Source organism: Triturus cristatus, chromosome 12 (assembly GCF_964204655.1).
Source record: "Triturus cristatus chromosome 12, aTriCri1.1, whole genome shotgun sequence".
In the NCBI taxonomy this organism is placed as follows: domain Eukaryota; kingdom Metazoa; phylum Chordata; class Amphibia; order Caudata; family Salamandridae; genus Triturus; species Triturus cristatus.
Genome location: NC_140595.1, coordinates 242,937,650 through 242,962,957, shown reverse-complemented (window position 1 = coordinate 242,962,957; position 25,308 = coordinate 242,937,650). Strand labels below are relative to the sequence as shown.

At 46.5% G+C, this 25,308-nt stretch overlaps 1 protein-coding gene across 1 annotated transcript in view; it reads right to left on the bottom strand.

The window, feature by feature from the left end:
- Positions 1-5,455: 5,455 nt before the first annotated feature.
- Positions 5,456-25,308, bottom strand: part of CFAP45 (cilia and flagella associated protein 45) — a 513,786-nt gene continuing 493,933 nt past the window's right edge. Inside the window, exon 12 of the mRNA XM_085639403.1 lies at positions 5,456-6,593. Within this exon, the coding sequence (XP_085495529.1) occupies positions 6,518-6,593 (76 nt within the window). The 3' untranslated portion in view covers positions 5,456-6,517. The remainder of the gene's footprint in view (positions 6,594-25,308) is intronic.

Here is a 25,308-nt window from a genome sequence, read left to right as displayed (position 1 = left end):
GCACCTCACTTGCTTTTACGGCTTACTACCTTCCTTTTCACAGACTCTGGGGCTGGCCTTACTTTGACTTAGAAGATACAATGCATGCTCCGCCTTATCTTAAATCGCTCACTAATACCCGGGCATAGACATGACTTTTTCTGGGCTCCTTTTAATTTATCCACACACCCCATCATTCTGTGATATTTGCTTACTTTATGTTTTCTGGGGTCCTGCCGTCATCCAGGCATATTTTAAAAGTGCATACCACGATGTTTTCACGCTTCTTGGCTGGGACCTTTACATGAACCCAGCTTAATTTTGGATACGCGTATTTATTGACCTATTATACATTTTTCCACACCTCTAGTTTACGTACCCGCTTTGACATTTTATTGCTTATGCCTCCAGCCCCTCACTGTTCTTTGACCTTACCTGGACTACACCTCTTTACTTTTTCAACAGGCACCTTTCACAACTCAGGACAGAATCTTAAGAGGTTATCGACCCTCCGTTTATTTGGATATGATTCAGATATCTTAATTGGGCGGTCAGTATATTTTTTCATTAGCGCTGGCAAGCCGCGCAGCTCTTTTTACACCTTTCCATTAATTCTTGAGATTTAAATACCCTTAGGTTTTCCCAGAACCCGCTTTCATTAAAGCTACATTACTGATCAGATTTTCCGCGACTCATCATAGACTTAACTTCTCTCTTTTTACATTGGTAAGCACGACCTATTCCACTAGCTTCTCTCATCTTAGTGGGATCATCTTGGCCACTACCGTTTGGTTCACCAACTTTGACACTCATTTCGTGGATCTCCTTCTGGGACGCCTTTCCCTTTCTGTTTCAGTATTCTCTCTTTTTCTTGAATACTATTTCTATCACTAATCTTAGTGAACACTTTCTATCTCAGATTCCACCACCGTTTGTTTTACCTACTTTGATACTCATTTCGTGATCTCCTTCTTGGTCGCCTTTTTGTAACAGTATTCTCTCCTTTGCTTGAACACTATTCCTATTACTAATTTTAGTAAACACTTTCTATCTCAGATTCTTTCACACTCTATTATCTCCTAGCCCGCCTTTCTTTCTTTTTTAATTCTCCACTTGAGGATTTTCTCAGTACTGTGCTACTCTTAAACTCCATATTACCACTTTTCTGTTTCTTGGTTGGTATTCGCCTTCTTACTTTATGGTTGACCCACTCTTGTATCTATCTACTTTATCCTTCAAACAACTGTTATAAACTAAAAGGGCTTCTATTGTACAACATTACAGCCCTGAAGAAGCCCATGTTTGGGCGAAACGCGTTGGCTGTACTGAACGTCACCAACACCTTGAATTAAACATCACTCTAGAAGCACAAGCAACGTCGTGGACTCACTCTTTACGCTATAATCTTCATTGTTTTACTTTACTTCATTTTTACGCTTCACTGTATATTGCATCTCATACCCTGTGTCTATTTATACAAAGGGACTGACAAAGACAGACAGAATTAGCACCGAGACGTCCTCGGGCTTTCATGCGCTTTACAAATTTTCAAATCAAATCAAATCACAGACGGATGTAGGACGACACACATGACAGGGGCATCAGCTGAGGTTCCCCAGTTTGCTTAAGTGCTTGTGGTTTGTCAAGGAGGAAGAAATCCATTTCACAACTGTACCTCTTACAAAGCTCCATGTCTGAAAGACATGTATGAATAATAGTGATAGCACCTCCTGCCCTTTAAACGACCTCTAGGCGCTAGCGGTTGTGTCAGAGCACCAGGTGTCTCTAGGCTGTGTTTATCTGTGATGAAAAATCTCTAATGGGGTAACCTTGGATCTGACGCCCTTACCGAACACGTGCGTGGGTGCTCAATGGGTCACGTGCTCAGCCGCTACGGATTTCCCTATGGCAAAGGCCTATAGTCGGCCAGGTCTCGACACCCACCCAGTCACTAGTGGGAGTGTGTGTGGTGCTCTGTGGGTTACACCAAGGTTGGTGGGTTTCACTGCGCAGAGACCCGTAAGTGAGTGGCTCTTGTGAACCTCGCCAGCACCTCCGAGAGCGTGCACTGAGGCGTCTGGAGCTCTGCTGAATTTTCTGCATAGGGCCCCATAGGTGACAGGCTCTTGTGAACTGCCGCCACCCCAGTCGAAGAGTGTGCCTAGTGCATCGCGGGGTTTCTTGTGGGTAAATAGTTCGCCAGAGCTCCATAGGTGACAGGATCGTGTAAGCTTACACTTCTGCGAGTGGGCACTGGGCCATGGGCCGCTGGCTCTGTTGGGCTGGATTTCGCTGCACCGGGCCCCTGAGGTGACTGGCTCTCGTGAACTACTTCAGCACCAGTAGGAGTGCGTACTAGGAATCGTGGGCTCCGTTGTGGTGGATTTCACTGCATAGATCCCCATAGGTCACTGACTTGTGAAATGAATGTGGTGTCATGGCAGAACTTCCGACTTTGTCGCTGGGTAACCAGGTTTGAGCTTCGGCCTCGGCTCAGCTTACTGTGATTCTGGACACATAACTTAATCTCCCCATTCCTGCCATAAAATGTATGTGTCCTTGTGTAATGTAACTGGTGCTCATGTAAAGCAACTCCAATACCTCCGGGTCGAGTTTGTGCTACATAAAACTGGAAACCAAAAAATGCATTGACCTCACCTCGTGGGTGACTGAATATTGTGAACTACACCGGCACCGTCTTCCCCCTCTGGGATTGTGCATGGACAGTGCCTCATAGATGACTAGTTCTTGATAACTTTATTGGCACCTCTGGCAGTGTGCATGGGAAGTCCTGGGCTCTACCGTGGTGGACTTCGTTGCACAGGGCCCTGTAGGTGACTGACTTTTGTGAACTACCCCTGCACCAAAGTGCATCATGAGAGATATAACAATCAGGGTTGTGATGGGTTCTGAGAGATTGGAATCTAGTCCCATGCGGGGAAGATTGAACGAGAATTCAGGTGTGAGGTTTTCCCCTCTTCCGCTCTCTCTTATTTTCTATGTTCCTCTCTCCTCTCACTCTACTCTCTCCTTTATGCTTTCCTTACCACGTTTTCATTTAAATACATTCTTTACAGTCGAGGTCTAACTTAAATAGTTGTATCTACATTCTCGATGTAAGTACTCACACACACCTCTCTCTCTCTATCTATCTATCTATCTATCTATATATATATTCATCCAGACTCCTGCTCCACACTGGAAGAAGGCACACACTCAGGACTGCAGGTGTAAAGCTTCTTTATTACCCTCGTTCACCCTCGACCCCACGACTGGAGCGATGCGTTTCGGCTGTCAAGCAGCCTTTCTCAATCTGTTTAGCGCCATGGTAATACATGTTTTTCTAGCCCTTCCCACACATAGGCAAACATAGACATAGAAGAACGTTGTTCCATCAGGCCTAATCACATTGTAAATACACCACAGCCCTCCAACAGCACCAGAACTTAAATGGCAATAGATATGGCAAATGAAGTATGTCATCACTAAAAGAACATATAAACAGCCGAATGCAACTAAATAGTAAACATATAAATACATAGGGCCTTATTTATGAGGCCTTGTGTCAGTTTTGCGTTGCCGTTGCGTCACTTTTTGTGATGCATCGGCAGCGTAAAACATGCCCCCTGTTGCGCCCTATTTACAAAGTGACGCATCTAAGCAGATGCTTCACTTTGTAAACCCCTGCGCTACATTATACCTGCGTCGGGTATAATGTATGGGGGGTGTTCCCACACAAGTAAGCCTCGTAGAAGTGACGCAGTCAATCTATGAGATTTCACTGCATAACTCCTAGGACGCAAATGCGTCAAAACCTTTCGCCTACCTCATGGCAGGCGTAAGGTTGACGCAGTGCTATATCCATCGGCCTTCTCCTGCATTGCTGGAGTTGAGTCACGCTTTAGACACAACTCCAGCAATGCGTTATTTTTGCGCCGACAGATCCGTCAGTAAAACTGATGTATCTGTCATTCCTTGCGACATGATGCGTCATACAGTAAATATGACGCAGCCATCATGTCGCAAGGACAGCGCAATGAAAAGTGACGCATCGCTGTTTTCACGCAGCGATGCGTCACTTTTCATAAATGAGGCCCATTATGCATATGTTACCACACAATGCCATTAATGATGCTTGCGAGTTGCAAGTGAAGCTCATGAAAAAAAATTTTTTGTAGTCTGCCGGAGTTGGGGGCGAAAAAATGTTGAAAAAAACCAAAGTATGTTCATATATATATTATTGGAATATGGCGCCAGCCCCCTCAGGGAAAAATGACCCCGATATGATAAAACACAATATACATGCCATATTTAAAACAAGCATTAAAAATGCAATAGGCCTCGCCTTTCATTAAGTTAAAGCCATTTGATTTGCTAGACAAATACCATTAGCAAAGCAAATGGCTTTAACTTAATCAAAGGCGAGACCTTTTGCATTTTCAATGCTTGTTCTTTTATTGTATTCCGCCATGGCTTTTAATTCATAAGCAAGACAGCAGAAACGAAAAAATAGAACGCCACTTTGTCTTTTTTTTGGAGTTCAATTACCTCTCATGCTCTTCTTGTTAATGTGGGTGTTAACATAAATTGAATTTTGGTATCATTCAGATTTAGAAATTATGAAGACTTTTTGCACAGGTTTTTTCATCGAAAATGGGCCTTTGTTGATGAAAACCGTTTTTTGAACTTATTTTGGGAATTCGCTGTAACAGAGACTCGTGCTGTCAGGCGACTGTTGGGCATTTGTTCTTACACACAATGAGTTATATCTGGTTAGCAGGGTTTTGCTGTCAGGCGACTGTTGGGCATTTGTTCTTACACACAATGAGTTATATCTGGTTAGCAGGGTTTTGCTGTCAGGCGACTGTTGGGCATTTGTTCTTACACACAATGAGTTATATCTGGTTAGCAGGGTTTTGCTGTCAGGCGACTGTTGGGCATTTGTTCTTACACACAATGAGTTATATCTGGTTAGCAGGGTTGGACTGCTCTATACCGAGTTCAGGCAGTGCTGGTCTGTCAGCTCAGTGACTGGCTAGTTCTTTGGCTGTCTGTAGCCTGTTTTATAGACTGCTGGCCGGTTTTTATTCTTGATCTGCCTGATATTATAACAAACATTGCCTGCAGCAAGATCAAATCCACGCAGTCTTCCAGACCTTGCTAAACATTTACAGTGTGTCTTAATAAATTCAAAACGGCCCTAATTGACAAACACGGGTCAGTCACGTTTTTAGCTGTCTGATTTGCTAATAAGGGTCATTTTTATTTTGGTGACCGAGCCTACTTTCTGTGTCAGTCCTTTCCTGCTAGTTAGGGCTAGAATACGTTTGAGAATTAGGATTAAAGTTATGACTTTGGGCTAATGATAAAGTCAGGATTAGAATGAGATTTATGTTTAGGATGCTGTTAGGGTACTTAATCATTTTGATGTTTATTATAAATGCATCTTCAATACATTATTGCAAAGATGAATAGATTTTTTTTTTAATGTTTGACATAATTTGTCTTTATTGCACTACCTAAACCCATGAGTGGGTATACAGCTGCACATATAGCAGACTACTGATTCTATTTCTTATTTCTTCTGTAATTGACAATTTATATGTGAAAGCTAAACTTCTTCATGGTTTTCTGCAGTTCACATTTCTGGGCAATGTTGGGGTGTCCGATCCAAATGTTAGTGTTCACGTGCACGTGGCAGTCCTAGGCAGGGAAAACATGGCAGCCAGGATGTAGAAACGCCCACATAATTAGGCCACACCTTCTGGTGCCATGTGAGCGCTGGTTAGGTTCCAGGTGCACTCCCAGGCGGCACACATGACTTTTTCCTCATCACTACATTATACTGGGGAACTTGGAGGTTAATAGTAACAGGACGTCAGCCGAAAATTGGGGGATGCCTGTTCCCAAACCTCTATATGAACCCTATTCCTTTCCTATTACAATCACCATCTCTTTTGTTCATTTGAATTGAAATGCTGATCCCCTTTCCAATGTGTTATGAGGTATTTTAAATGTGGAAATGCTTTATGTGCAGATTATAATTTGATTCGTTTGGTGATCCCTTTTCCCTTAAACTAAACTGTCATTTTTCTTAACTTTAAAATGGACTTTTAAATCTGTAGATTATAAAATTGGAAATTGTGCAAGACCTTATCCCAGTTGTTCAGATTAAACATGTTAAAATGTACTAGAATGTGTGTTTGATCGGCACTTGGGTGTAGATAGGTAGAGAAAGCCTACCCACATGTTGCATTTTTTCACTTAAATTTCAATCCACGAACTTCATATCTTAAAGAATGCGTTCTTATTCAAAATAGGCACGGAATGGTTGGAAAGAAAAAACCAAAGCACAAGAAACATATTAATAATATAGAAATCTATTGCGGTTTTCTACCACGCTTCTCAGAAATGACACAGTGAGCTTTCAGTCTCGACTTTGTGCTACAGTTTCATTCGCAGTCCGATTGCATTAAAAGGGAGCAGAGTGCAACTTTTATGAGTGGATGGTCTCCCCATTCTTCTCCATATCAAGCGTTCAGTGCACTACTGCGGCAGGAAGCTCTGCTTTCCGTGCAACCATAGCACAGTATTTCTCAGGGAGGCCGGCGAGTCTAGAAAAAAAGGAAGACATATATAAAATAGGCAATCGTTTATGTTTAAAGTAACAAAAATTGTCAAACTGCCAAAAATTGGATTCAACAGGCCCATAACATAAACCAGACAGTTTAATAAGATGTGTCTTGGGATTCTCAGTTGCACCTGGATCTACATGATGTGATGACTGACTCTTTTCTCCTGAAAATATTTAAGTGGTTAAACCTGAGACAGAAAAGGTTTGCCATTCAGCGGTTCAGTATAAGTCATAAAGGACTTATGTAATGCGGATGAGGGGAAATAGTTTATGAAATAATCTTTACACCAATCATCGCCTGGATTTATGAGACGAGTTTTCACATCACAGAAATCGTAGCCTCATTCCTACACCTCCTCTCCTTCTCTTCTCAACACTCTTGCTTAATTATTCACCTCTTGCCTTCGCTACGTCTCGTCTCTCTCATGCCGTCTCCTCTACCTCGACCCTCTCCTTCTCCCAACCATCTCCCTTCTATTCACTACTCCTTCCCACCCCTTTCTCTTCTAACCTTCCGCTACTACTCTCTACCACACTCTTTTCACCCAACATTTCTCTCCCAACTTCCACTACTATACCAAATTTTGTTGGGTCTCTACTAATCTTTGTTGTTGGTTCTTGCTGCCATGAATTGTTCCAGTGTTAAATTTGAAACTTCGTCCCATTAGTTTTATTGCACTGTAAAGTGAAACGACACCCCCGAGTAAAGCGGTGCTATAGATAAATGATTTTGAACCAAGTCTTGCTGTGATAGAAAAAATACTTGGAAATCGGAGATGCCTTAAAACTCTGCAGAATGGTTTGCCTTCATGCTGCTACGTCTTACAGACCTACCAATCATATTATGCTCTGTTGATGCTCTATAAATAGCAACACTCAGAGACCCTCCCCATTTGACATCTAGTGGCAACACTAGAAACAAAAATACTGAATTACCAATATGCTGATTTGATAAATCTTATAAATCTAAATTATTTGATTCAATAGGAAGACCATAAAATCAAATAAAAACATACGCTCTAAACATTGAAATAAAAAGAGAATCTCTCACAATTAGTAAATTTTGCAAAAACATTTTCACAATCTGACTTTACACAATTCGGCAGGGCTGTAAGTAGATGACAATTCGACATAGAATACACCCCTTACAAACTGTTCCCAAAACTTCTGTTTGCCCTTGGGAAACCTGCATACGACTTCCTTCTGACATAGGGGAAAATTGTCGGAGCCGTTCCAACCGCATCATAATGTCCCATTCTGATTAATTTTCGACCCACCCATTATGATGTGATGGCCTTGGTATGTGACTACACAAACTAATTTCATTTATATTATAAGGCAAAACAGTCTTTCTGTGCCAACCGAAAGGCTGTCGGAAGTCGACTTTGGGGGCCCCCAGTAGGGCCCCCTTGGTTGCAAGGTTACCCTGGGCGTAGTTCGCGTAGGAGCGCTAGGCGTAGCTACTTCGCACTACGCAAGATACGCGTAGCACTACGCGAACTGCGTAGTGCGCTGTTCGCGATGATTGCACTGTGCCGGATGCTTGCCCGCACTGTGCAATCATTGAAAATGGCATCTAGCACAGTGCGAGCTGTCGTTTTCTGCAGCTTGAGTAGATTTTTACTAGAGCGGCAGCTTTCTCAACGGGGACTGGTAGTTTCTCATCGCGAGCATACGCGACCACTCGCAATGAGAAACCTGACTTCCCCGCGGTGAGAATCTCACTGGGAGGTTTATTTTCCACGCTCGCGATCGGCAACTTGATTTTGCTGATTGCGAACGAGGAAAAAGTCTTGCCGGTATGTCATTTTGCTCGCTCGTGGTCGCCAACTTGACGTTGAGGACCGCGAGCAAAAAATGGCAACTACGCTACGCTACACGATTTTGCACTGTGCTACGTGCAATTCGTGTAGCGCGAAGTAGCACAAACTATGCAAACTTCACGAGCGTAGCGTAGTTGTCCGCCCAGGATGGCGGCCGAGGAGGTACCTATGGTGCCCCCCTGTTAATCCCTGCACCCGGGGACAGGCACCTTGAGGTGCCTGCCACGAGGCGCAAGGATGAACTGCACCTCTGCTCTTTAAAATGAGAGCATGCATCCCGGTCGGAATGCATGCTCGCATTGTAAAGAATTGGAGTGAGACTGAACAGTGTTCGGTCGCATCCTAATCACTGGGTTGGGATCGCCGAAAGGCGGTCGGTCGGGCCCAGTTCAAAATTGATGTCAAACTGACTCAGGTCCATCTGACTTTGAAATCAGTCTTTATTGTACAACATTGCTTTACCCTCATCCTTTGTTTTTCTAGCTTGTTTCTTTTTTGTTCTCTAAATAAGATCAGGCTTCAACAGCATGTGCTTTCTTAAGCATCATCCCACATGCTCCAGTTCTCTGTGATGGCCTTGGAATGTGACTACACAAACTAATTTCAATGAGACTATTAGGCAAGTCTGGCCTTCTCTGAAACCATTGTAGGGCCTAGTAGAACAGAAAACTACTTCACCTCGAATACCAAGCAATGGTGTTTTCTATTTGATTTATATACAATGGGATGACCAGATATTAATGTTGTGCTTTTGTGAACCTAGAAATAACAGCTATTATCTAAGTAGCTATTTACTTTGGACAATAAACTCTTGTGAGAAAATTTTGACTGATGAGAAAGTTCTCTCTACAGCTATACTGCATGGCTGACATCAAGAATATCATCAACATCTAGAGTCACCAACAGAAATAAACAGCAGCAAAAACATACGAAGATATGGAAAAGGTTCTGAGGTACACCTAGAGGATCTCTATTTTTCTCAGCACTCTACCCATCAAAGCAAAAGGACCTACAGGGACAGACAACTTCTCTTTAAGGGTGCAGAGAAAGAATACTGAGGTAAAAAATATAGAATTGCACAAATATTGTGGTAAAAATACTGTGGGTCAAGAATATCGATAGCAAAATCCTAGTGGTCAAGAATGTCGATTTTAGGTAAGTAATATCGATTTTAAAAATATTGAAGTGTTTAATATCGTTTATAAAAATATAGTTGTTAAAAATATCGATTTTTTATTAATGTTATGTATTTTAGTATATATTTTATATGTGTGTGATGTTTGTTTTTTGTATAAGAATTGTTTGTATTTTTATTATATGTGTTAAAATTGTAGTAGTTAATACATTTTTCTTTAAATAATTTTGTGTTTTTAGATCTGTTGCAGGTTGTGGCTTAGTAGGGGAATAGGGTGGGAAGTAATTTATTTTTTAATGATGAATTAATGTTTTTAATTAGTTGTTAGTTAATGTAAGTTAATTAATTAGTAACTAATTATGGTAATTATGTGATTGATTTTAGGTGTGTGTTGTGGTGTTTAACAGTGCAAATGGTGGAAAGGGTGGGAAGTAATTTATTTTTTATTGAGGAATTATTAATTAGTTAATTAATTTAAATTAGTTAATTAGTGTAATTGTGTAAATAATTTTAGGTGTGTTTTTTGGTGTTTATAGGTATAAATGGTGTGAAGGGTGGCAAGTAATTTATATTTATTGATAAATTATAATTAGTAGTCAATTAATTTAAATTAGTTAAATAGTAATTAATTATGGTAATTGTGTAATTAATTTTAAGTGTGTGTTGTGGTGTGTATTAGTATAAAGGGTGGGAAGTAATTTTTATTGATGAATTATTAATTAGTTGTTAATTTAAATGAGTTAATTAGTAATAATGATATTAATTGTGTAATTAATTTTAGGTGTGTTGTGGTGTTTATAGGTATACATAGTGTGAAGGGTGGGAAGTAATTTTCATGTATTGATGAATTATTAATTATTTGTTAATTACTTAAATTAAATAATTAGTCATTAATCTCATAATTGTGTAATTTCAGGTGTGCATTGTGGATATTATAATGTTAAAGGATGTGTACTCAATGAATGTTTCTTATCTTTTTTATTAATGATATATATTAAATTCATTATTAATTATGTTAATTATGTTAATACATTTTAATAAAAATGTTGATGTCTTTTTTTATTGGTGTGGTGTTATAGGGTAGGAAATAAAATAAATATATTTCTGTTTTAAATAATTTGTTTGTTAATATTTATTCCTTTAAAAAATATTGTTTGGCCGGCGCTAGAGGGCGCACGGCAAGATGGCCGCACCCTAGTGCTGCTCTGCCCGGCCGGGCTACAATCTGCCAAATATCTGCCTTAAAGCTATGCATCAGCTTCCTAAACTGGACTGTGAAGTGTGGTGCTGCGGCCCTGTGATGAGTGGAAGCGAGTTCTGCGACTTTTGCCTGCTTTAACGCCGAGAACGCAGACAGTTACACTGTTCGGCGAGTGCTCGCAAAATGGTGCCCGCCGTGTTCCCCTGAGCTGAGACACTCCTGCAACGACTGTCGACTCACGGAATATCTTACCCATAAAGTGCAACATACAGTGAAGCTCCTGACCTAGGGTATCGGCTCGACTGCATTGATTGGCCCCAGCAGTGAGAAATCGGACATGGAGTGCGGCGGCAGCGGATTGCGGAGGCCGCCCGACAGTGCCTCCTGCGTACCTGTAATCCAGACGTCGCCTGGCTGTGGATCACGAGCCCCATACGACTGGTGGTGGTGAGTGGGTTTCAGCGCCTTTTTGGGCCCGCAACTGCGGAGGCGCGTGGGGGCCCAGGATTGGCGCGGAGTGGTCTGCGGGACCGCGTTCTGCACGAGCTCCACGGGATTGTCCCGCCGCGCCGCCCGCTGCTACTGGGCTTATAGCTGGTCGCTGGGAAGTCGAGCCTGCATCGTCCCTGATTACATAGAACCTGCTGCTGTCTCTGCTTCAGGGAGCATAGGTGTGTTGTGTGAGCGGCGCCATTGCAATGCTGGCATTATAGGACAGTGTTCTTTTTTCTTCTGCTGAACCTTGGCCTAATTCACCATTCTCTCATACATAAGTGAAGCACTGCTGTCTACGTTGTGGTTTAAGTCTGGGGACCACTGTGAGTTCTGCCTTTACGGCCAGTGGTAGGCCCAACATCCCCGGCGCTTGGGCTTTTGCTAGTGGGCCCTTTTCCATTCTGCACACAGTACGGGGCTCCTTCCCTATAAGACATATTATTATTGCTGAGTGTCTGGGACACTTCATCCTTCTTTTGTGATCCACCCAAGAGTGCGGGTGCGCCCTGCTTATATTCACTATGGGGCGGACAGACAAGTCACAGCCTTGCCTCACGTTTGAGGCGCGTAAGCCCTCCAAGTCCTCACAGAAGGGCGCTTCAGACTTGGAGGCGGACGCCCATGGAGACAACCCCCCTACACTGGAAACTACTTTACTAGCGATGCAGCGTAGCCTCCAATCCATAGAGGGTACAATGGCGGCTGTGAACCACCGGCTGGATCATTTATTTTCACAACTTGAAAAACAAAATGCCTGTATGGGGGAAGTAGAACAGCGTGTATCAGCTACTGAGGATGGGCTAAGTGAGGTGTCAGGTAAAATGCTTAACATGGAGAAGGTGCTGTCTCTCATCCAAGCCAAGAATGAAGATTTAGAACTGCGGTCCAGGCGCAATAACATTAAACTGACTGGGCTGCCGGAGTCCGCAAATGTGGGGAAAAGGGAACACTATATTGAGGCCTTCATTAAAGATATTTTTGGCACTGAGTGTAGGAAGGTGGAATCTGACTATATGGTTGCCCCCACTTTTTTCCTGGTGTTTGAATGTTTTTTGACTAGTCTGGCTGGGATCCTGCTATCCAGGACCCCAGCCTATCTGCTTACTCCCTTAAATGATTGGTGTGCATATTAGATGCACTAGTGATTGGATACTGTGGTGCCTTATGAGCCCCTAGTATATGGTACCTTAGGTACCTAGGGCATTGGTACTTCACAGGCCTACCAGGGGCTGCAGCATGTATTATGCCACCCCTGGGAAGCACTCATAATCTGACACCACTGGCCTGCTACTGCAGCCTGTGTGAGGTAGTGTTAGCACTCCTCACTGAGGTATAGGTTCCTATATCTCACCATACACACACATATAAACCTATCAGTCACCCCTATGGTAGGCCCTATCAATCGCAAGGGCAGGGTGCTTGGTTTACTATGTGAGGGGGTGCTTCTGTCTGAGCAGGACCCCTCTGCAGCTGGCAGAGTCTATTCTCTGCTGCTGTTTGTGGATGCGGTTAAACCATATACTCTTAAGTGCATTATAACCTCGCTGTAAATGCTAACTTTGGAATGACTGCATCAAAACATGTCGTGTTTGGTGTCAAACAACTTGGAATCCTACCCCCACACCAGTAACTGGTGTGGGAGTAGGATCCCACCCTTCTAGAGGGGACGACATGTACACACTGTACTACACGGTAGAAATCATCTAGAGCCCTGGCATCACAAAATGGATGCCACCAGCACAGACACCGGGCTGCCCTCCTGCTGCTGACCGAAACTCGCAGTGGAGGGAGCCCAACAAAGTGTTTCCTGTCACAGGGAGGTGTCACCACCTCCCAGACAGGATTTAGTGTATTGGAGCTGGGTGGGTGCACTCTTAGAGTGCTTTGAAGTCCTGCACTGGGGGAGCAGTAGGCTCCTCTGTGCATATGCCAGCTCAAACCGGTTCAGGGGCTACCTGCCCCTGCTCTGGTGCGAAACTGGACAAAGGGAAGTGGGTGTAACCACCCACTACCCTGACCCTCCTAGAGGAGTGGTCATAGAGCTAGTCCCTCCCATCTTTTCACTATAAGATACCAAAGCTTGCCAATGCAACTTAGATTACACCTGGACGACGCTCTACGAAGAAGAATCCTGGCCCTTCAACTTTCTATTATCTCTAGAAGACCGAAGGATCTCCCTTGGAGTCAAGGAGTGACTCCCCTGCTTGGCCAAAACTACTGAACTACGGTTGCAAACTTTACCGCTTTCGCCGGAGCCCGAAGTCCCTGCGTCCCCTGAAGCGGATTTCCTGACCTCTCGATGGCCATTTTGAGACCCCAGCGAAGCTGTGGCATCTGGACCCCACGAGTGACGAGGAACAGCAATACCAGGGAACTGTGCACTGATTTCGAGTGCAAGCCCTAAACTACATCCAACGAAGTTGTGCTTTGAACCACTTGTTGTCCAAATCCCGAGCAGGTCTAGTACCGAAGATCAGCGGCCTACCTCGTTCCGAGTGACCGTGGGCTGTTGGTGAACTTTTCCTGCAAAGGCGTCTTCGCGGTTGCTTGGCCGTTGGCTAGTGATTTTCCAGAGAACTTCCACATCACCTTCAAGGGCTCGACTGGTTGCTCTGGGCCTGACCTCACTTACCCTCGCTGGGTAAGTCCATCAGACCTTGCTGGTCTGCTCCATCGACAATCTCCCATCCACACGAGACTTGCAGTTGCCAAGGCTTGTTGGCTCCAAACCGAGTGCCGACACCGTCAACAGCTGCAGACGTCGTGGGACCCTCCGAATCCAGCTGCTGGTTTTCATCGATCCCTCCTGGTCCTCGTGAGCAAAGAGACAAAACGACATCAGCGACCTGAAGAGACGCGACAGCTGTGGTCATCCATCTTGCTGGCCACCGGTCACTGGCAAGTGACTTTGAACTCTGTCCCCTCAATTTCTAGGTCTTCTGCAACTCCAATCCATCTTCGGATTCCAGCGGACACTTCTCTCGACGACAGAAGCAGCAAGTCTCCAGCGATCTCCATTGAAAACAGCATCGCGACCCGACACCAAAGGACACGTATGCACCCGGCTTCCCTGGGTGAGGTAACTCTTGCATTACGGTGCCCAAGTGTGCATTGGCTCTCGAAGTACTTACGCTGTAAGTTGTTTGCTTGTTGTCCACTCCGAAGTGCCCTAGAACTGTAAAATACAAACAGCGACATTTGCCATTGAAACGCATTGAAACCCCGCGTGTGTGTTTAGACACTGTACGCGTCTCCTGTGGGCTGATTACTTACCTGCTAACACTGCAGAAGTGAAGCCCCAGCGATTCCCAAGGCCCTAGGCCTCTTCATATTGCAAGTCAAGTTTCTTTTTTTTTTTTTTTGAAAACCTTTATTGACAGTTCAATAAGAACAAGTATGGGCCTACTACCCCCCAGGGCCGGCCGCTAAGCAATCAGAGCAATAACGACAAGTATAAACACAGGCAGCACTACGGGGAGCAAAATCGTACTGCTAATACTGTGAACAGCGTAAGTAGGGCACCAGGAGAAAGAGGTTTTCATTTTATGATGAAACAAGGCAGAAGGATCAGGTGACAAGCAATTTTAAAACAACGATCACGGATATGCGGAGTAATGAACGTTAGCGATTTACAGCAATCTATTCGATCAATGGCGCAAACACGAACATCAGGATGGGGAAAAACATAGTATACAGTTGCGCCCGCAGTCCCCCGCCAGAACTCCCCAAGAACACCCCGGAAGTTGTGAACACATGGAACGGCAACGAGGCATAGCAAAAGGAGGTGTATCACGCTGATCCCAGAAAAAGAAAAACAAAAAGAATCAGAGAAGAAAAAGGAGGCCATGGAAAAAAAAGATGAAAGAATACAGAATCCCCTCCCCCAACCCCCCACCCTGCACCTCTGCAGATGAGTACGGCCCCCCCCCCCCCAGCAGTGTGCCTGTCGCCCTGGAACCAGACCCGAAATGTAGGAGAATAGGGAAAAAGAAGTAGGAAAGGACCCCCACCAGACGGGGGGGTAGAGAAAGTATTTATAAACTGGAGGAGGGCCTTCATAACAGACCCCCGGCTTCTCCCTCCCGCACGGTAAGGTTCCCCTAAAGTGAACAAGGAACAGCACAAAAACAATCTTCTCAAACCACGATGGGGAGCATTATGCACCTATTGTGCCAGTAGCCATGTCAGGAGAGCACACCACCCCAAGCCCGCCCGTCCACTAGGCGACCACCCCCGAGGGGCCAGCCTCATCCCTGACCACTCTGTGGAATTCTGCCCATGCCAACCCCTCGACCCAGCACCATACCCAATGTTCCTAGGCAGAGGAATGTCCAACAACGACAGAGAAGCGACGCACACAGGTGGGGTGGAAGTCTCTGAGCATCAACACAGTCCGCCGCGTGTGGAAACAGGCTTCCCAGTGCTGCCCTAGGATCTGCACTGCACGCAAGGTTCAGGAAGGCAGAAGCAGCCAAAGCAGACATTAGTTGCTGGAGTTGTCTCTGGGTCGCAGGAGGGCATGCACGGGATGAGGCCACCACATCCCACTCAGGTCCAACGCCTCCGGGACAGATCAGGCCCTCAGAAGGTCGAACACACTGTAGCATACTGGCCGGGGCGTACAGTCGTGTACTAACCTCAGGGGTGGCCGCCACAGCGTCCTCCTGCGCGCAGTGTGGGTAGACTCTGTGTTCGTGCGGACAGGCGGGCCGCCACTGCCCCAACTCCGACGCCACACCATCGAGCTTACTCCCCAAGATCACGAAACCATGAACCAAGGAGGAGTGAAGAGTACCAAGAGCCTCGAGGAGGTCGCCGTACCCCAGCTCAGCTCTCTGTGATCTCGCCGCCACACTCCCAAAAATCGTACGCTCACAGGCCCGCTGCGGCCCAGCGGACAGGATGGTAGGCTTCATCGACCCAAGATGGCCGCCAAGTATGCCCGACCCTCACCGGGGCCGGGACCCCGGGACAAGCGTCGCGATGTCCACGTCGCGGGTGACCGGGTTCCGGGGGCAGGCAAAAAACTATCCGTGGTCACGGGCAACAGTCGTCCCCACCACGGACCAGCTCCCGTAGAAATCCGGGGGCGGCCCGCAATGATCGGGGCAGGATACGGACGGCGGCCGGGCAGCTCACCAGCAAGGCAGGGGCAGTCACCGGAGGATCTAAGATTTGCACCCCCGGTCATGCACTCGGTCAGCTACACTGGGCAGTAGAAATGACCACGCCGAAATGTAGGCCGAGTTTGGCACCGCTCCGGTGGGCCGACTCCACCCAGTCACCACCGGCCGCTGTTGTCGCACTGCCACCCGGCCACGACGTCCACTCGATGTCCCGGCTCCAGGGCCGCACAGGCCGCAAAGTTCAGATGCAGTTTTCTCCGGCGATAGCACGGCTAGAAACCTCGGAGTCACACAGTCGGGAGCCCCTCTCCTTCAGAAACACGACCACGTAGCACAGGTTGAGGATCTCAGGCAGGATATCCGTGCGGGATGCGGAGGTTCACGGAGCCGGGAGTCTACGCTGCCGTCCCGGTCGCCATCTTGGCTCCTCCCCCCGCAAGTCAAGTTTCTTAAACCACTATTTTAGTATATGGTCTGGTACGCCCCTTGGGATACAGCCATATTTGTGCCTAATTTATTGAGAACTGTTGATCTTTTGAATGTTTACGTGGCTCTAATCTCATAAAGAGATTAGTAGAGTATATTTAGAAATAAATACTTATATATTTGATATATATACCTGTGTGGTGTCTTTTCATTTGGTAATTCAAGAGATTATAAGGTAAAACAAGCTGCTTTACATTCCTCAGAGACTTAGCCTGAAGGCTGCTCTCCACAGCTACCACTAGGATAGCTTTCTTTAAAAGGTTGTCTTTAAACCTATCTACCAAGAGTCGAATTGGACTGGTGCAAGGTGGCCACTATTACTAGTGACCAGCATATGCCAGGCCAACTTCTCACATTGGTGGGCAGCGTGTGGGATTCCAGCTTGCCATTGTTTTACCAGAAAATCTCTATTTGAATTACTAACTGAAAACCACTTAAGGTACTCAAGGTACATATAAAGTCAAGCTAGTATCAATAAGTTCTACTGAACTTAGAGCTGTTTGTGAAGGGACAAGCACACCCTTGCTACAGCTCAAGCTAGGTCCAGTAGGCCTCAACTAGTGTAGGTAGTACAAGACTGCACAACACTAGTATGTCTCACCAGGGTGGAGCCAGTGGGTCCACCCTATCTCAGTACAAAGATATAGCCTACACTGAACTGAAGGCTTTATGCTTTGAAAGAAATCTGAGGGTGGGCAGGAGTCCCTCATCACAACACCTGATAGATCTGTTAGTAGCAGATGACCTGAGACAAGCTCTAGGAGCTAGTGGGTCTGCATCAGGGGGTGGGTCACACATAGTCTCTGGGTCTGATGATGACAATCAAGATGACCTGGACTCTGTGGGTGAAGGGCCAGACCCAGAAGGGTCTGAAGAGAATAGAGGAAATCTCCCTAAGAGAGCTGAAAGAGTGGGAGACAGGCCTAGGTCCCTCTCAAGGGACTCCGACAGGTCATATCACTCTGGAAGAGAATCTATTCCACAGAGGAACTCCACCTTTCCCAGGGAGACCTCCTCTGACAGAAGGTTCAAGATGCTCCAGTATGAGGAAGCTAGGCTTGCCCTCAGAACCAAGCAATTGGCCTTAAATAGGGAAGCCTTCGAGCTCCAAAGAGCTTCAAAGAAGGAGGGGTTAGATGCCCCTGGTGGCAGCAACAGTGTCCCTAGAAGCAGAGATTACATGCCAGATCATAGGAACCTGTCCAAGGTTGTTCCTCCCTACCAGAGTGGGGATGATATCCACAAATGGATAACTGCTATGGAGAGGGCCTGTAAAGTTCAAACAGGTCCCCCAGAAACAGTGGGCAGCAATCTTGTGGCTCTCCTTTTCAGACAAAGGGAGAGACAGGCTCCTCACTGTTAGAGAAGAGGATGCTAATGATTATGAATCCCTGAAGAGTGCATTAATAGATGGGTTTGGCTTAACCACTGAACAGTACAGGTTCAAGTTCAGAGACACCCAGAAAGCACAGACTCAGGATTGGGTGGACTTTGTAGATTGTGCTACCAAGGCTCTGGAGGGTTGGATAGTTGGCAGTAGAGTCACTGACTTTAAAGGATTGTATAATTTGATTATGAGGGAGCAGATCCTTAATAATTGTCAAAACCAACTCTTACACCAGTACCTGGTGGTCTCTGATATGACCTCTCCCCAAGAATTGGGAAAGAAGGCAGACAAATGGGTCAGAACCAGGGTTAGGCCCAAGAACCAAGGTGGTGACCAGAAGAAGGATTCCACTAAGCCCAAAGAGAAAGGTGGGGATGATAAAACAGAAAAGTCCTCTGAAGGGCCCCAAAAACCCAATTCTGGGGGTGGGTCCCAAAATCCTTCCTCTACCAATAAGAAACCATTTTGCCATGTGTGCAAACAACCTGGACACTGGAAAACTGACTCCAGCTGTCCAAAGAAGGGCAATAAAGAAAATGTTCCTCCCTCTGCAGCTCCAACACCTCCTGTTACTACCAGTAGTAATCCCCCAGGTGGTGGGAGTGCACCCAAAAAATTAGTTGGGCTTTCTTGGGGAACTCAGGTGGACTCTGGCCTAACCAGGTCCCCTACACAAGCAGCTCTAGTCTGTGATGGTGGCATGGGGTTTGCCAACTTTACCATGAGTCCCAATATCTTGGGCAGGTACAGACAAGAGCCCATGATCAATGGTCAGAAGGCTGTGGCCTACAGGGACACAGGGGCTAGTGTCACCATGGTGACAAAGAGACTAGTGCCCCTAGAACAGCGTTTACCTGAGTTTAGCTACCAGGTGACCAATATTGATGGAATTAGGACAGACCATCCCATGGCAGTAGTAAATCTCAGCTGGGGAGGGGTCACTGGCCCAAAGAGAGTGGCAGTGTCCCCAACCTTGCCTGTGGATTGTCTACTGGGGAATGATCTGGAAATCTCAGCCTGGGCTGAGGTAGACCACAATGCACATTTAAGAATGTTAGGCATCCCTGAGAGAGTGGATGAGACCCTGAGGGCTTCACCTCCACCCCAGGAGAAATTAAGGGGAGTGAAGCCTAAAACTATGGATCACTCCACACAAACAGAGAGCATAGGGGGTGAGGAACAGTCCTCTCCCCACCAGACTAAAGGTGAGGGTCAGCTTTCTAAGGGAACTGACCCTGCCCCTTGTGAAGTAACTGCCCCAGAAGTGGTCAGGCCTGTCCTGGCCACAACTCTGATGGCAGGGGATCCTTCCAAGGTGGCACCCAGTCTGGAGCAGGTATCCTGCCCCTCTCTACCCTGCCTCAGTCAGCCCAGGGCTGCAGAGGTCAGGGAGGTCAGTGGACCCTTAATGGGCCCCTGTCCAGAGGAACCACCTCATCAGCAGATTAGGGACACACAGCAGAGTAGTTCTAGCCAGGTAAATATTCCTCTATAAACTGAGGGATCCCCTTTACCCCTAGGTACAGGTACCCCCAGATGGACTTTGTTGGGCACAGGGAAACCTGGGGCATAGTTGCCCCAAACATTCCAATGCCCTCCACTACTCCAACGAGAGGGACCCAACCCCCAGCTGTAGGCAGCCAGAGGTTGACCCTTAGGGCCAGATATGACACAGTCATGGACAGAAAGGCTTCCATGGTGACCAGTGGGCTGAGGAAGTTGAGACCACCCCAAATAGGGCCTCACTTCCACACTCAGACACCCCACCAGCCTACTTCTGTACCAGAAAACAATACAGGTAATTTCTCTAGACTTTGGAGAAACTCCAAAACCCCTTGGGGTAGGATTTCCCAAGTGGACCATGAGACAGGGAGCAACCATGCTAGTGCAGGTTCTTCCTAATATGGCCACTCAGGAAATAAAGGCTTAACTGGGCAAGGTTAGCCTTATCTCCTTTCTTTTGGGGGGGGGGGGGGGTTATGTAGGAAGGTGGAATCTGACTATATGGTTGCCCCCACTTTTTTCCTGGTGTTTGAATGGTTTTTGACTATTCTGGCTGGGATCCTGCTATCCAGGACCCCAGCCTATCTGCTTACTCCCTTAAATGATTGGTGTGCATATTAGATGCACTAGTGATTGGATACTGTGGTGCCTTATGAGCCCCTAGTATATGGTACCTTAGGTACCTAGGGCATTGGTACTTCACAGGCCTACCAGGGGCTGCAGCATGTATTATGCCACCCCTGGGAAGCACTCATAATCTGACACCACAGGCCTGCTACTGCAGCCTGTGTGAGGTAGTGTTAGCACTCCTCACTGAGGTATTGGTTCCTATATCTCACCATACACACACATATAAACCTATCAGTCACCCCTATGGTAGGCCCTATCAATCCCAAGGGCAGGGTGCTTGGTTTACTATGTGAGGGGGTGCTTCTGCCTGAGCAGGACCCCTCTGCAGCTGGCAGAGTCTATTCTCTGCTGCTGTTTGTGGATGCGGTTAAACCATATACTCTTAAGTGCATTATCACCTCGCGGTAAATGTTAACTTTGGAATGACTGCATCAAAACATGTCGTGTTTGGTGTCAAACAACTTGGAATCCTATCTCCACACCAGTAACTGGTGTGGGAGTAGGATCCCACCCTTCTAGAGGGGACGACACGTACACACTGTACTACACGGTAGAAATAATCTAGAGACCTGGCATCACAAAATGGATGCCACCAGCACAGACACCGGGCTGCCCTCCTGCTGCTGACCGAAACTCGCAGTGGAGGGAGCCCAACAAAGGGTTTCCTGTCACAGGGAGGTGTCACCACCTCCCAGACAGGATTTAGTGTATTGGAGCTGGGTGGGTGCACTCTTAGAGTGCTTTGAAGTCCTGCACTGGGGGAGTAGTAGGCTCCTCTGTGCATATGCCTGCTCAAACCGGTTCAGGGGCTACCTGACCCTGCTCTGGCACGAAACAGGACAAAGGGAAGTGGGTGTAACCACCCACTACCCTTACCCTCCTAGAGGAGTGGTCATAGAGCTAGTCCCTCCCATCTTTTCACTATAAGATACCAAAGCTTGCCAATGCAAATTAGATTACACCTGGACGACGCTCTACGAAGAAGAATCCTGGCCCTTCAACTTTCTACTATCTCTAGAAGACCGAAGGATCTCCCTTGGAGTCAAGGAGTTACTCCCCTGCTTGGCAGGCACCAAAACTACTGAACTACGGTTGCAAACTTTACCGCTCCCGCCGGAGCCCGAAGTCCCTGCGTCCCCTGAAGCAGATTTCTCGACCTCTCAACGGCCATTTTGAGTCCCCAGCGAAGCTGTGGCATCTGGACCCCACGAGTGACGAGGAACAGCAATACCAGGGAACCGTGCACTGATTTCGAGTGCAAGCCCTAAACTACGTCCAACGAAGTTGTGCTTTGGACCACTTGTTGACCAAGTCCGGAGCAGGTCTAGTGCCGAAGATCAGCGGCCTACCTCGTCCCGAGTGACCGTGGGCTGTTGGTGAACTTTTCCTGCAAAGGCGTCTTCGCGGTTGCTTGGCCGTTGGCTAGTGACTCTCCAGAAGACTTCCACATCACCTTCAAGGGCTTGCCTGGTTGCTCTCGGCCTGCCCTCACTTACCCTTGCTGGGTAAGTCCATCAGAACTTGCTGGTCTGCTCCATCGACAATCTCCCATGCACACAAGACTTGCAGTTGCCAAGGCTTGTTGGCTCCAAACCGAGTGCCGACACCGTCAACAGCTGCAGACGTCGTGGGACCCTCCGAATCCAGCTGCTGGTCTTCATCGATCCTTCCTGGTCCTCGTGAGCGAAGAGACAAAACGACATCAGCGACCTGAAGAGACGCGACATCTGTGGTCATCCATCTTGCTGGCCACCGGTCACTGGCAAGTGACTTTGAACTCTGTCCCCTCAATTTCTAGGTCTTCTGCAACTCCAATCCATCTTCGGATTCCAGCGGACACTTCTCTCGACGACACAAGCAGCAAGTCTTCAGCGATCTCCATTGAAAACAGCATCGCGACCCGACACCAAAGGACACGTATACACCCGGCTTCCCTGGGTGAGGTAACTCTTGCATTACGGTGCCCAAGTGTGCATTGGCTCTCGAAGTACTTACCCTGTAAGTTGTTTGCTTGTTGTCCACTCCGAAGTGCCCTAGAACTGTAAAATACAAACAGCGACATTTGCCATTGAAACGCATTGAAACCCCACGTGTGTGTTTAGACACTGCACGCGTCTCCTGTGGGCTGATTACTTACCTGCTAACACTGCAGAAGTGAAGCCCCAGCGATTCCCAAGGCCCTAGGCCTCTTCATATTGCAAGTCGAGTTTGTTAAACCACTATTTTAGTATATGGGCTGGTACGCCCCTAGGGCTACAGCCATATTTGTGCTTAATTTATTGAGAACTGTTGATCTTTTGAATGTTTACCTGGCTCAAATCTCAAAGAGATTAGTAGAGTATATTTAGAAATAAATACATATATATTTGATATATATACCTGTGTGGTGTCTTTTCATTTGGTAATTCAAGAGATTATAAGGTAAAACAAGCTGCTTTACATTCCTCAGAGACTTAGCCTGAAGGCTGCTCTCCACAGCTACCACTAGGATAGCTTTCTTTAAAAGGTTGTCTTTAAACCTATCTACCAAGAGTCGAATTGGACTGGTGCAAGGTGGCCACTATAACTAGTGACCAGCATATGCCAGGCCAACTTCTCACATTGAGCACCTGTCCCACATGTTTGTTGTTGAGCGTGCGCATCGCTCACTTGCAGCAAGACCACCTCCTGGTGCCGCTCCCTGTCCTATCATAACAAGACTATTAAACTATAGAGACCAGGATACTGTTTTTTGTCTAGCCAGGGACAAAGGGACTATCGAGTACCAGGGCAATACTTTGGCTTTCTTCTCAGACTTCACAGTTTCTGTGCAATCCGCTAGAAGGGAGTTCAGTGCAGTGAAGAAATTCTTACAATCTGAGGGAGTGTCCTATGCCATGCTGTATCCCGCACGTCTGCGCGTAGGGCCAGATGGCGATTACACAAGATTTTTCCCAATCCTAAAGTTGCCATGGAACATGTGAAACAGCTGAAACGCAGGCGACGTGAAACTAACACGCCTCATGATGAGGAAGATTGGCTTGCAATGATGCTAATTGCTGTTTTCCTTTTTTTTTGTAATTGATGCTACTCACTCAGGGATGTAATCTGTAGATGCCTCTATATCTGTGAATGTTTATTGGTGGGCTTCTCCCACTTCTGGACGTCATTATGTCCTTGTTATAATGCAGGCTGTTATGACACAGATCTAACTTTTAGGCACAAGACTTAGACCTGCTCGGCCACCTCTCACTAGATGGGAGGCTAGTTGTACTCTGCGTCCCCCAAATGGGTGTCCCCCAAATGCAAAGTTGTTTTGCTTGTTTTTGTTGGGGAGGTGCTTCACAGAATTGGGATGGCTTTGGCATTTTTGGGGATGCTGAAGTGGGTGGGGGGTTGGGTTTGGGGGGGTTGAATGGTTAGCTATTGACGTATTCTTTTATGCATTGGTCGTAATGACCTGTGGTAGTATTTTTACATATCATACAGGATGCATAGCATTGGTATCTATCTAATGTTGAGTGTGCGGTATGATTGGTGTGGTTAAGTTCGTTACTTCGAATGTGCGTGGACTTAACTCTCCGAAAAAGATTAGGTCTGTCTTTGCACACCTGGATAGACTGGGGATGCAGGTAGCCTTACTTCAGGAGACACACCTTACTAAGAACTCCCCACAAAAAAATAGGTACGCGGTGGGCAGCTATGAAAATTGAGTCCTTGCACTCTACCTATTTGAGGGGGTTGATGATACTTATTAAGAAAAGGGGTTCCCTTCACTTAGCTTAAGACAGATACAGATGAGCATGGACGTGTAGCGATTGTGTATGGACAATTGGGGGGCAGGACTGTTTTATTGGTTAATGTGTAAGGGCCAAATATTGATGACCGTCCTTTTTTTCAGATGTGTGGTGCCGAATCTTCAATATATGCTTAGATGTAACCTTGGATAGAGTTGGCAGTGGCACAGGGAGGCTTAAGCAGGCAGCGGAGTCTCTTCTGGGGATATTGGATGCGGGTCAGTTGTTTGATATCTGATGGCTTCAACATCCAGGGGGTTGTGAAAGTACGATCATCTCTTTGGTTCATGGGACCTGGTTCTGTACTGATTACTGGCTTGTCTCTGAGTCAGTCTGCACCTGGGCGGTGCGAGTTGGACATATGCCTCGCACAATTTCAGACCACTCTCCAGTGGTTCTTGACCTACAGATACCCTTGTGTGAGAGGCCACCTTTTGCATGGAGACTTCAGCCCACTGAACTCGCGGGCCCGGTTTTCAAACACACTATTGGCGAAGCAATGCGCAATTTTTTTCGTGAAAATGAGGGGTCAGTTGATAGCGCTGGCATGTTGTGGGAGGTGTTTAGCGTGACGATTCGAGGTGCTTGTATTGGAGCGCAGTCTGGAGTGTTACGAGATCTCCGGCGCAGAATACATAAATTTGCATTCGAGATCTCTAAACTTGAGCGGGACTATGAGGAAAATCCCTCCCCACAAACGTTAGCCTAGATCAGAGATCTGGTCACTGACCATAATGAAACGGTTTATCAGGAGTTGCAACACCGTTCTTGTCGCACAACTACTCGCTATTATGGGGAGGGGGGCTATCCTAATCGTTCCCTGGCACAGAAATTGTCGGTGCCGTGCAGTCAAGAGTGTATTAAGGAACTTGTAGACGAGGAGGGGGAGACGCATTACTTGACTTCCGAACTTAGTGATATAGTTTTAAGATTCTACACCACGCTTTACGCAGCCAAAGATGCCCCTCTGGCGGTGGAAATAGACTCCTACCTTGAAGATGTTGGGTTGGGGTGGCTCTCAAACGCACACAGGGAATATTTAATGCAGCGTTTTGATGTGGAAGATGTCAAATTAGCTAATATGGCGTTGCCCACCTGTAAAGCAGCAAGTATAAATGGGTTCCCTAGCGAAT